The sequence below is a fragment of the Lactuca serriola genome, chromosome 5 (assembly GCF_051521515.1).
Source record: "Lactuca serriola cultivar US96UC23 chromosome 5, Lser_US96UC23_V15, whole genome shotgun sequence".
Lineage (NCBI taxonomy): Eukaryota > Viridiplantae > Streptophyta > Magnoliopsida > Asterales > Asteraceae > Lactuca > Lactuca serriola.
Window position 1 is genome coordinate 95,364,080 of NC_136412.1, and position 14,353 is coordinate 95,378,432.

Sequence of the window (14,353 nt, forward strand, 5' to 3'; positions counted from 1 at the left end):
TAAGAAAATGTAGGATAAAACATAACAATCAATCTTCGGCTACAAACATCCCCATAGCAGAAATGGACTGTTTGTTAACAACTCCACATACGATCCATTTCTGCCTTTCTTACTTCACATGAAACATAACACGAAAAATAGATAAAGAATATAATAACAAAAACAAACTCGATCATCAAAAGCAACAAAATAATACTTAGAAGCATTTCCTGTGAACAATAGATGGACCCGACTCGTCATATTCTCCCTTGGAGATCCACATCTGATTCACACAAAATAAAAGTTTAAGTAAAAAAAAAATAAGGTAAATTGCTGTTATTTGTAACTAAAGTAAATTTACCTGTTGGAAGGTACTGAGAGATGCAAGGATTGATCCTCCAATCCAGACACTGTATTTCCTCTCCGGGGGTGCAACCACCTTAATCTTCATGCTACTAGGGGCAAGGGCAGTAATTTCCTTGCTCATCCGGTCAGCAATGCCCGGGAACATGGTGGACCCACCACTAAGCACAATATTTCCATAAAGATCCTTCCTGATATCAACATCACACTTCATGATGGAGTTGTATGTAGTCTCATGAATACCAGCAGCTTCCATTCCGATCAAAGATGGCTGGAAGAGAACCTCCGGGCAGCGGAATCTCTCTGCCCCAATCGTGATAACCTGCCCGTCGGGCAACTCATAGTTCTTTTCAACGGAGGAGCTACTTTTTGCGGTTTCGAGTTCTTGCTCGTAGTCAAGAGCCACGTATGCGAGCTTTTCCTTCATGTCACGGACAATTTCCCGTTCGGCGGTGGTGGTGAACATGTAACCTCTTTCGGTCAGGATCTTCATTAGGGAATCTGTGAGGTCACGGCCTGCAAGATCAAGACGGAGGATCGCGTGGGGAAGCGCGTAACCTTCGTAAATTGGGACAGTGTGGGACACACCGTCTCCGGAATCCAACACGATACCTGTAAGAAAATAGTATTGTTGAGATTCATGTCCATGCAAATAAAAGAAGACCAAGGCTTTGGTTTCAAAGTACCACAATCAAATACAGTTCAAGTATTCAACTGATTTAGGAAAGTGTGACTTTAATTAGTGGAGAGTACACGACAATTTATGTTTTATACAGTTCTATTGTACAGCTAAAAAGTATTTGTACAGCTAAAAAGTATTGAATAATGAATACAAATCACTCCCTTCAATTATTCATTACATTCCGTTTATCGATTATTTGTTTTTGGTTAGCATGTACATGAGTTTTTATATTATAAGTAAGTACAATATATAACTTTAGCTTTACTACATTATTTAATTAATTATTATTGTTAATATTTGTATTTGAGAAAATATATTTTAAACATAATAAATGTTCTTTTAAACCCAAACAAGGTAATACTATATCTATATTTTCTAGTCAATTTAAGAAAATTAAATTATAATTTACTTCAAGTCAAGAAATTTATTCATTAAAGATTACACAAAGAAAAATGAGCGATATTGTTATTTTTCGTTCCATTCCATGATGAGATAAAAACCTTTAAAAAAAGAAACTTCACAAAGTAACTAAAACTAACAAAAATGGAAGGAATCACATTCATTTAGAAAATGGTATATTCCATTCCATCAAAAAATACAAAGAGCTTCTTTCATTTGGTAGTGTAAAATCCTAATTCTTACATCCGGTGGATTTTTAATTTTTCTCTTTGGAAGCCAATAGTTTTTTCTCTGATTTTCAGGCTGTTAGGAATCTTTAAAGCCATTTTCCAAAAATCAAAATGCAACTTATAATAGAAATCCAGAAGAGCAATGTAAGTTACAGTTGAATACCAAAAGAGTAATGGGAGACTAACCAGTTGTACGACCACTTGCATACAAAGAAAGCACAGCCTGGATAGCAACATACATGGCTGGAACATTGAAGGTCTCAAACATGATTTGAGTCATCTTTTCTCTGTTTGCCTTAGGATTAAGGGGTGCCTCTGTAAGGAGCACAGGGTGCTCTTCAGGAGCAACACGAAGCTCATTATAGAAAGTGTGATGCCAGATCTTTTCCATGTCATCCCAGTTGCTGACAATACCATGCTCAATTGGGTATTTCAAAGTCAAGATACCTCTTTTTGATTGGGCTTCATCTCCCACATAGGCATCCTTTTGGCCCATTCCCACCATAACACCAGTGTGTCGTGGCCTACCCACAATACTAGGAAAGACTGCCCTAGGAGCATCATCACCAGCAAACCCAGCCTGTAAATTTAATCAAAGAACAAAAAACAACTCCAACTTGAGTAACATGTTGCATGCTTTATCTAAAAATATTATTTTAAAATGTTTCACCCTTTTACCAATTTATGGAACAATGTTTCACTCTTTAACCTATTGATGCAATGATGTCTCACATTGTTACCAATTGATGAAACATCATACAAACTTTGCAACCACGTTAAACCGTTTTTCATTAAAAAAAAAAAGTATGTATATTAGTTAGAAGAAAAATGGTTGGCATATTTCTTCAAAATACGAAATTGTTGCATAATGGAGAAAAATATGATAAGTCATTGCATAAACAGCCATGTAACTTTTTTTGAGATTCAAAAATACAAGATAATTAAATCAATAAAGTTCAAAACTTTAAATAAGTAAGACAGAGCAAAGATGAGTTATGCTAACCTTCACCATTCCAGTTCCATTGTCACAAACAAGGGGCTGAATATCCTCAGAGTCTGCCATTTCTATAACATGCAACGAAAATATCAAAAATACAATAAGCTTCCACAACAAAATCTCTTATATGTCCATTATTTTCAATCGTTTTCAACTTGTTTAGCAAGAAATATGCACAAAAATCTCAGAAATATCATGTCATACGACTCTTATATAATCAAAAGAACTTCAAACTATACCAACCAAAAACATCAAAGTTACCAACTACGTACTACCATATAGATCTCGATGTCCATCATCAATGGATCTTTACATATTCAACAAATACAGTGAAATCAAGCATGCAGTTCAAACAGATTGCAGATCCCTCAGTAGTTAGAAAAAACACACTAATCGAGGTATACGGATTCAATCTAACAAGAGTTAATCCTTCACAGATCTAAGCTCTTCGCTATATCTCACATAATTCAGAATCAGATCAGTCGATCATAGCAACTAACTGACCAGATCATACCAATAAAAAGCAATATCGTCAACTATGAGAAATCAAAACAGATTAACGGAACGATTTCGATTGTACTTGAAGAGAAAATTGGATACGCGCGGATCCGTAATTAATGAATGTCAAGAGACTCAGATCGGGAATTGAAACGATAAAAGCATTTGAATTAGAAGATAATCGAAGCAAACCTTTAGTTTTTCAGATCAAAGAGGAAGCAGCAGAAAGCAACCTCCACTAGGCTCCGGTGAGGTTTGGTACGTTCGGAGCAGAAGGATATGAGGGAAGGAAGTAGAAGGTTAGTGGGGAGGATGGTGTATATATTTGAAAATGAGGTGTAAATGGGGAGAGGGAGGAATCATTCGGACCACGAGGAAAGATAAGATGACCTGGCGTGGACAGGCTTTCGGCATGCCATGGTTACGACTCTTGTCCGTCCGATTTGACTTTTGTGCTCTGCACATCGGTTTAATTTTATTATTAAGTTTGTGATTTGTGATAATTACAATTTAAGAGGTTATTTAGCAAAACAATTTATTAGCGCTTTTTAAAATGGTGTCATAAGTTAGTCTTTTTAACTTAGCCTATAAGTTAATAAGCTAATAAGTTAATAAGATATAAATTAATAATCTATTAAACATCTTCTTAATGTATTATTAAGATATGTTCACATAAATATCAAATATAAAAGGGATAATTACTAATCTACCCAAATTAAGGGGTAATTAGCAATTTTTAACCAAAAATTAGTAAATGGCCAAAAATAACCCACAAAACCGTAGGTTTCGAGATTCGTCTGTTTCGTCATTTCATCTACTGTTTCGCGTTTTTTATAAAAAAAAAATTATTTTTGTCATACAAAACCGTAGGTATTATAAAACCTACGGTTTCCTCTCGAAAGCCTACAGTTTTTGGGAAAAAGTTACGGTTTTTTTTAATCTATTATTTTGGGGGTTTTATCTACTGCTTTGTCCAAAAATCTACAGTTTTTTTTTAATACAGAGTATAAAAAAGAGTTTTATAATATGTACAATAACTTTAACAATTGTTTTGTTTAAATTTTAACAATTATTTGGTTTGAATTTGACTACTTTTTGGGTAAATTTAACTATTTTTTTGTTAAATTTGACTACTTTTTTGTTAAACTTAACTACTTTTTTGTCAGAGTTAACTACTATTTTCAACCTACCTTATATATATTAAGTATTTTATATTTTTGGAAATATTTCATGTTTTGTAAAGTTTCTTCACTCTAGCTTTTTTATTCTCAAGATTAAGATAATGAGTTGTAACGAGTATTTTGTATTGCTCATTACGGATGGAAGATGGGAGTTTGTTAATTCTCAATTATCATATGTTTGGCCAGCAGGATACAATCCGAGAATGTTTTATTTCGGTGTTGAATTTTACGAAACACGTACACCAAATTTGTTCATTTGGTGAAGTGCAAGATGGGTCTTTCCGAAGAATCAAAAGTCAGTCTGACTTATCAACATCCAGAACAACTTTATTATTGTGGTATTGTTGATGATCGTGATATTAGAAAGTTGATTGATAGTTTCGTTTTTATTACTTCTTTTCATAGTTTATTTTAGTCCAAACCATCTTATTTTAGTCAATCTTCATGCATATTTTCTCTTTTTGTTATTTTTCTCCTTCATCGGGTGCTTTCTAGTCTTTTGAGTTTAATTGCAGGATTTTCTGAAGACTATTTGTTATTGGAGACTTAGAAGGATGCGGGACTTATGGAGGCATGTGATTTGCTTGCGGATTTGAAGTGGTGCGATTGGGCTAGGTGCTTGCGTAAAAGAAGAAATCAATTTGGATCTAATTCATGGGCAAAGATGATGATGAGGCGGCGCGGAATCGAGCTACAAGAAAATTTGAGGAGTATTGGGTCAATCATTAGAAGGCTTTGGAATGGCAAATGGGTCTTAAAGAGTTATGATTATGGGCTGAAGTTAAAGAAATGAAGATTGGGCTTAAATGCATGTTAAATGGCCCAAGTTTCACATCCAGTGTGACCCACGCGGTCCGCGGGGGTCCATACGCGGTCCGCGTGAATTGTGTTGAGTTGTTTCCGGGTTTTGACTTGTTGACTCTATTTGTGGAAGTTTGGTGGGTAGCTTTTGGTCTCTTTTTTAATCCGGAAATTAGCTCTCTTTAGCTAGAGATTGGAGGCTCATTTGGGGGGACTTGAAGAACATACTCCACTTTTTTCTCTCTAAGAAGCTTTGGGAAGATTTGAAGAATATTTGGAAGATTAGTGTAATTTCCTTTTATCTTACATCTAAGACAATGCTTGGTATCTCTAATCCCTCTTGTTTTTGTTTAATCTTAGCCATGCTTGGCTAGATTTTCATTTGGTTGACTTGGATGTAATTGCTTGAATGTTTTGGTTATTTTGAAGAACTCCATGAACTTGTTTTGAACATCTATGATTATATTTTCTATGAAAACTTCCTTCATGTTTATATATCTCTAGTCATAAATATTGATATATGAATGTTTTCTTTGTTGGTTAAATTCTTGGCTAAGTAATGGGTCTTCAATTTAACAAGCAACAATTAGTTTAAATGTTTGTTTTCATTTCATTTAGACTAAGAAAATATTTCTCCATAGTGGTAATGAAAGCAATAGATTACTCTTTGGATTTGGTGACTCTTAAAACCCAATGCTAATTGATTTTCACAAAATTACATGCTTCATTAGTTTTGTGACTTTGATTTAGGAAATGTGTTATGAGCTTCTCTAGTCATTTTAATACAAAAGAAGAGTTGAGGCAAGTTATGCTTATAAATTGCAATAGCCAAATTAGATTATAAACACAAGTATTGCACCTTGGAATTCTCATGATTATTTAACCAAATGTTCAAGTAATGAAAGTCTAAAGTCAACCATCTTTCTCCTATTGATTTTACATCAAACTTTTCTTTTGTTGAATTGTGTTTGTAAAGGTTAATGTAATTCTAGTTTTATTTTAAACATCTTGAAAGATCAAAATCCCCCAAATTTATTTTATTTTAGTTTTACAAGTGTTTGTACACCAAGATTATCATAGAAGTAACAAATTGAACCAATCTCCATGGATACGATCCCTTTACCACTATACACTATTTTAGTGTGTAATATTTAGGGTATTTATTTTGTTGGCCTCGACAACCACCATTGATTAAGGCAATAAATATCGTTGGAGATAAATTTATATATGTCTATGTGGTGGTTGAAGAAGGCGTGTCGCGTAACGAAGTGGATGACAGAGGAAAGGTATCTACACCTAATTTATCAAGTGGAAAAGGGAGCAACAACCCAATAGGTAATTTTAAAAGTCCAAGTAAAAGTCAATATCATAGTGTTGCTGAAAATGTAAATGTATTGCCAGAACCGATTATGTATGTTACAACGGAGAATTATAAGTATATCGGTGATAATGATGTTGGTACATATGTTAATGATGTTGGTGCAAATCATAACATTGACCAAAAAAAGCACTAGACGTGGTGGATAAGGTTGGTAATGAATCTGGAAAACAAGAAGTTCTATTTTTGCATGATGGTGAACTAAAAGGCTATGGCGAGTTTGCAGATTGTGACAAGTTGGATATATCCGGCCTAGAGAGTGATTCTAACAGAGAAAATTTTGATGATGAACCTAAACTTATTTATTCAGATACCATGTTTTATGGTATGTCACCATTGCCTTCGTGTCCTGTAAACGATAATGTGAACATTCCATGTTAGAGGTTGGATATAAATGAAAAGATTAAGGTTCTAGACATTTTTGATGACAAAGAGTTGCTCAGGCTTGCAATTGGAACACAATGCATGGAACAAGGTAAGCAGTATAAGACAACTAGATTGAGCAAAGAAAGGTTCGAGGTGGTTTGTTTGGTAGAAAATTATTCTTGGATGGTTAGGGCAAGGGGAATCAAATCGACTACTGTTTTCCAAGTCACAAAAGTTGTTGACCAACACACATGTTGTGCAACAAACTTGGAGTCTAATCATCGACAATCAAAGAAAAAGGTACTCAGCCACTTTATCACTGAAGTATTGGCCGGAGATTATAATAGAGTTTATCGGGGTCAATATCTCATACCAACAGGCATGGCGTGCAAAACAATATGCGTTGTTGATGTTAAGAGGTACCAAAGAGGATTCATTCACCAAACTACCAGCGTATCTACATAACTTGGTCAAGCATAATCCAGGAACTGTTACTCAGATAAGAACAAACGTTGATGATCGATTTGAGTTTGTGTATATCGCGTTGGGTTGGTCGGTAAGCAGTGATACTTTTTTATAACAAATATAACATATGATTCTCAATTTGTATTTGTTAATGCAATAAAAAATAATTATAGGTACAAGCGTTCAACAAATATTGTAGGTCGACGCTAATAATTGATGGTGGTCACCTAAAGGGTGAATTCAAGGGTGCGATGTTGCTTGCAGTGACAATGGACGACCAAAAATCAGTTTTTGCTTGTTTCTTATGCCATATGCAAAAGTGAATGTACGGAGACATGGTCCTGGTTTCTTTGAAAACTACGTGAATGTATAGGCAATGTGGAAGACCTTACATTCATATCTGATAGGGCTCCATCCATAGCGACATCAATTGCAAATATATTTCCTCATGCCCATCATGGAATATGTGGTATCCATTTGTATTTCAACATTTCAGCAAAATTTGGAAGCAGCGATACAATACATGCATTATTTTGGGAGACATGCAAAGCATATACTATTAAAAAATTTGATAATGGGATGAAAAAAATTAAAAAGTTAATTGTTCGTGTATGGGAATACCTACAAAACATCAATCCAGACAGATGGGCCAGGGCACATTTTCCTAGGAATCGGTATTTTCTTATGACATCAAATAGTGCGGTTAGAGGTTGGATATAAATGAAAAGATTAAGGTTCTAGACATTTTTGATGACAAAGAGTTGCTCAGGCTTGCAATTGGAACACAATGCATGGAACAAGGTAAGCAGTATAAGACAACTAGATTGAGCAAAGAAAGGTTCGAGGTGGTTTGTTTGGTAGAAAATTATTCTTGGATGGTTAGGCCAAGGGGAATCAAATCGACTACTGTTTTCCAAGTCACAAAAGTTGTTGACCAACACACATGTTGTGCAACAAACTTGGAGTCTAATCATCGACAATCAAAGAAAAAGGTACTCAGCCACTTTATCACTGAAGTATTGGCCGGAGATTATAATAGAGTTTATCGGGGTCAATATCTCATACCAACAGACATGGCGTGCAAAACAATATGCGTTGTTGATGTTAAGAGGTACCAAAGAGGATTCATTCACCAAACTACCAGCGTATCTACATAACTTGGTCAAGCATAATCCAGGAACTGTTACTCAGATAAGAACAAACGTCGATGATCGATTTGAGTTTGTGTATATCACGTTGGGTTGGTCGGTAAGCAGTGATACTTTTTTATAACAAATATAACATATGATTCTCAATTTGTATTTGTTAATGCAATAAAAAATAATTATAGGTACAAGCGTTCAACAAATATTGTAGGTCGACGCTAATAATTGATGGTGGTCACCTAAAGGGTGAATTCAAGGGTGCGATGTTGCTTGCAGTGACAATGGACGACCAAAAATCAGTTTTTGCTTGTTTCTTATGCCATATGCAAAAGTGAATGTACGGAGACATGGTCCTGGTTTCTTTGAAAACTACGTGAATGTATAGGCAATGTGGAAGACCTTACATTCATATCTGATAGGGCTCCATCCATAGCGACATCAATTGCAAATATATTTCCTCATGCCCATCATGGAATATGTGGTATCCATTTGTATTTCAACATTTCAGCAAAATTTGGAAGCAGCGATACAATACATGCATTATTTTGGGAGACATGCAAAGCATATACTATTAAAAAATTTGATAATGGGATGAAAAAAATTAAAAAGTTAATTGTTCGTGTATGGGAATACCTACAAAACATCAATCCAGATAGATGGGCCAGGGCACATTTTCCTAGGAATCGGTATTTTCTTATGACATCAAATAGTGCGGAGTCGATAAATGCAATGTCAATGGAGTTTTCAGAAGCCAATATTGATGTTAATTGAGTATTTTCATGCTACAATGCAACAATGGAGTTTTTAGAAACGTAGTGTAGCAGGTACTTATGTTTTATATGTAATAGTACTTGAAATGTTATTTTACTACTCATATGATATATTAAAATATGTCTATTTTTTGTAGCTAAAGTAAAACCGACACTCACCCCATGGGCTGAAACGATTATACAAGAAAATAAGGATGCTTGTAAAAATTGGATGGTGTACCCTATCTCAAATAGTAGATTTGAAGTGAAAAGCTATACTCACAAAAGTGTCATTGTTGATTTCCAACAAAGAACATGTACATGTAGGCGGTGGCAATTAGATGGCTTACCTTGTGGCCATGTCATAAAAGTGCTCACAATGAACCGTTACGAAGATTATTTGGAATTTCCTTTAAAAGCTTACTTTACAAAGATGCTTAGGAAAACTTACGAGGAGTTTGTGAACCCCTTACCAAGTCCATCGGAGTGGGAGATCCCCGATGATTTGATGGATGTGAAGCCACCCATAATGGAGAGACGTCAGCCGGGTAGGCCAAGAAACACTAGTCGTATTTCGTCTCAACGTGAGACATATGGCTTATGAAACCAACTTCAATAGTGTCACCTAAGCATTCTTTTAACCTTCTCATGAACCAAATCCAAGCCTCGTCACAGTCTATGCTTCCCAAAGCAAATGCTATGATCAGGGGTTCATGATTACCATCCAAAGCAACAGCAACATACATTGTCGTTATGTTGGTCCCAATAAGGGGTACATGACCAACAAATATTGTTAGTATCATGGATGTGAGAAAGGTAGTAATCTATAAGAAATGATACCAACATTAGGCAAATATGAACTTGAAATAAAGAATAACTTAGTATAGAGATGGACATACTACACATCCCAATGCGACAAAACAAAACTGAAAATAGTAGTCAAAATCTATAAAACTGTAGTCAAATAATGTCAGTTAGTAGTTGATATGGTTCGAGTAGGTGTTGTTTTTGTAATATATTTGTCGTTGTGTTTGTAATATATTTGTAATTTATTATTTTTGTAATATATTAGCCATTGTTTTTGTAATATATTAGCCATTTGTTAGTGTGGTTTTTGTTAAAAAAAGTAGGTGTTGCATTTATATAAATAAAACTTTAAAAAATAAAGTGCATTCTTTTGTAAGGTAGTGTTTTCTTAAATGGAAATGTTTTTTTATTAAAGGAGCATCTTAGAACATATTACATAATTAAATTGGTTTCCATATATTAGGAAACTGTTTCGGATACAAATTATATTCGCGGTCGATAAAATCCCCTCTAATTCTAACAACATATGAAACTCCTTATATGCATCATGAATCCACTTCTTAGCCTCTTTGATTTTTTTTTTGTAGTTTCAGCAATCCATTTTTCTTTTTCAATTACTTGATCTGCTAGCTCGTTTGCATGTTGGTTGAGTTCGCGACTAATTTGAGAGTCCCTTTCGTTGGCTTCTTCGGCGGCCTTCATAGCTTGGAAAATGTCATCAGGCATGTTATCTGGGAGTGGGAAATCTGGGCCTTCCGGAATTGGGTTGTTATCCGAACAAACATAACAATCTTCTTCTTCACAATGCCAAACACCGAAGTGAGATGAATTCATTCTCAATTTTTGAATGTTGTAATGTATCACTTTTAAGATGTGTGTTGTAATGTTCTAATGTATCACGTTTAAGATTTATGTTCGTTGCATATTTATAGTGTGAAACCGACATACAAGTACTGGTTGAAAGAACAAATTTATTGTTCAGAATGACAAAATATTATGCACATGTCATTCTGAACAGTAGAAACTAGCAGTCAAAATTCATTACGAAGGAGAGAATTTCGCTTAACATGGAAATGTTCATCACGAAGTGCAATTTCGCTTAAAAACATAAACAATTACAATTTTCAAATATTATCTGCTTACATAGGGACTTAAAATCACAATGTTAGGTTACTCCACATCTATTTAAAAAGATAAGTAGTAGCAAATAATAGTCAAGTAGGATTACATAGGGATTAAAACGACCATCAATGGCTCTAGTATTTCCCATTCAGATGCAGGTGGAACAACATTCACATTTCTAGTCTAGTATGTAGTTCGCAACACATCAGCCCAATAATATATTTGAACCATATCGGTTAATTCTGTGTTGTTTGTATAACATGTTGCAGCAATAGCATGACCACATGCTATACCCATACTGCGCCATTTCCCACAAGAACATGTGTGTCGGTTAAGATCTACAACACATGTTCTTTTTAGATCAAAAACTTGAAAAATATCAGAGGGGAATGGAGACGGGATCTCAGGTGGAATTTTAGTCTCTTTCCATCTTAGAGACTTTTGCATCCTCTTGTGAAGGACCATCTCTGCATAAGGGGTGAATACGGTACTCAACATCCCCGAAAAGTAAAAAGATAATCAATTATGTATATTTTATTGGTTTAAAAGGGTTGATACATTACCTCCGATGACACTGCGTCCTGCAAACGTTTGTTGCATGTACTGAACAGTTGTATCAATTAGCGATATTATCGGTACATTGTGTTGCATAACCGATAACACCAATAGGAATTTTGGAATATTAATGTTTAATACATTCCAACGTATATTAGGGAATAGTGTCACACCCCCGAACCAGATGGCGGAAACGTCCGAGGGCTGTCGTGACTCCATTGAATACCATCACAATGAATATACATGAAACGTAACATCATACATCACCAAGCATTGGAATAATACAACTGGTAGCATTTACATTTAGTACATTGTTCCCTAACATTACATGCCCAAAAAGTAGATTGTTCGGTGCTAATTAAACAAGCAGCAAAATGTCACTGAGTACACTTATCCCTTCGATTTATCTGTTACCTGAGAATACAAGTATTTTGAAAAAAACGTCAACATATGAAATGTTAGTGAGTTCATAAGTAATGTTTAAAATCCAATGTTTGTATTGTTTTGAAAACCACCAGAAAATCCGATATTTTCTGAAAATAGTATAGCGTAAAAAAATATGTGAAGATCCGTGAGTATGCTTGTTTGTTTTCTATAGATGTAAGCGTACGAGTTGTGAAATTCGGCGTGTAGTTCGTAAGTGTACTAGTTGAAGACCCTAGGAAAACCCGACGTTTTCCTATCACTTTGCTTTAATTAGTTTATGTGTTGTTGTTTCGTTACGTTAGAGGTGTTCGCTGAGCTCCGGAGGCATTGAGTATACAGTGGGTGGTGAATTGTTGTAACGTACGTTAATGAAAACGTCCAGTTGACAATCGTACTAGCGATCCCTTAGGCGTCACTCGCACTTATTCACACAACTCAATCCTCCCGGACTTGTGTAGTCCCACGACCGAAGAGAAAAAGAGAAGGTGCGAAACCCTCGGTATTTCCCTACGTCGTTCAAGACCATTGCAATTGCGAAGGGCCCGAAGCCCAACCCGCAATCGTGAGTTCCCGACTTTACTAGCAGCACCGAAGGACCCTTGGGGACCAGCAGCACGTTTGCCATTGAAAGTCCTTTTACACGCGGTTAAGTCGTATTAGACCCAACTACATGTAAGCAAGTATCCTTTGGGCCTAAAGATCATGTCATCGGGCTAGCTAGGCTCAACAAGCATGATTTGCAACTTTTGGGCCTAAGGAATGTACGTCGACGTATTGAGTAATTCCACGAGAGTATAGAGTTCCGAGAGTTCCATATGTGTATTGAGCGTTGTAGTGTTAGTAGTTTTGGATTTGTTATTGATTCGAGACCGAATCAATTCGTTTAACAACGATTTTTGGTATTGTTGTGTATTGTGTCGGTAGTCGCGGTGCCAATATTTGATCAAGTTGCGTGTATTGAATTAGCCTTGAATGTTTTCTGTTTTCAGCCCCTCATTGTTTGTAAAATTTACATTTTCCACCCTCTAATTAAATAACTTTCCGGTTTGGTCCTTAAATCATTTTTCTTGACATTTTAACACCAAAAATTATTGAAATTAATATTTTTCAGCATATTTTTCATTGAAAACAATTTAAGTCCCTGAAATTGCAGTTTTCTCGGTTATAACCCTTCTTTTTCGTAGTTTTTACAATTTTGGCCCCAATTGGAAAATTTTTGCAACTTTGGTCCTTTTTAAATTTGAAAAGCATTTTAAACCTTTGAAAAGTACTTGTAACACTAGTAGTCCACTGTTTTACAGAAAAACACAGTTTTGGCCCTCCAAAACAGAAAATTTCGCATAATGGGCCCTATTGGGCCGAAATTGTCATTTTTAGCCCATTAAGCTTGAAATTTATGTTTTTAATCCTCCAAAAGAGTATATTTTCAGAAAATACATTATGGAAACTGTTTTGACTCATCTCACCCATCAGATTTCGAAATATTTCATTTTGGGCCCTTCAACTTTGTATTTTTAACATTTATGTCTAAAAAAATGAGTTTTTAGCCCAAAGTATGTATTATTAAGCCACTTAGCTATTTTTCTTGGTATACTTTGTATGTAGTAGTATGTTTTATGTTAGTATCATTTAACATAAAGTATATCTCGGTTTTTAGTGATTTATGACTAGATCCAACATCATAATCATACCAAACACACATATAAGCATAGAAATCATACAAGGCATACACATAATGTTAGATCTACACCTTTGCTTGTATTCTCCCCCACAAAAACTTATAAAAACCGAAAATAAGGGGGTATGAAGCTCACCTTTGGATGTTGATTCGGTTTTTGAAGAAAGGATGGAAGAAAGCTTGGTGATTTTTGACCCTAGCACCCTTTGATGAAGATTTCGAGTTTATGGAGTTCTAAGACACAAGTTTATGATTTCATGAGAGTTAAGAAGAGATTTTTGAAGATAAGAAAGAGTCCAAAGCATGGATCCAAGCATTAACTTACCTAGATAATGATTTTGGTGATGGATTCTCCTTGTGAAGCTCTTGATTCACGAAATTTTTGAAGGAGGAGGGCGGATTGTTCCTTGAGAATTCTAGAGAGAGTTTGTGAGAGATTTGTGTGTGTGTGTGTTTCGGCCGAGAGTGAGTGAGAGAAGAGAGAAATAGACCATGAAGTGATGTATGCATGGAAGTATGGGACATGTTGCAT

At 35.2% G+C, this 14,353-nt stretch overlaps 1 protein-coding gene across 1 annotated transcript; it reads right to left on the minus strand.

Moving 5' to 3' along the window:
- On the minus strand, positions 1-3,500 carry LOC145052810 (actin-7). Its single transcript, XM_079000706.1, has 5 exons — positions 3,341-3,500; positions 2,657-2,718; positions 1,840-2,233; positions 341-954; positions 1-262 (listed from the first exon to the last, which is right to left on the minus strand). The coding sequence occupies exons 2-5, from the start codon at positions 2,714-2,716 to the stop codon at positions 197-199; spliced, it is 1,134 nt and encodes a 377-aa protein (XP_078856832.1). The 5' UTR covers positions 2,717-2,718; positions 3,341-3,500; the 3' UTR covers positions 1-196.
- Between the last annotated feature and the right edge of the window lie 10,853 nt (positions 3,501-14,353).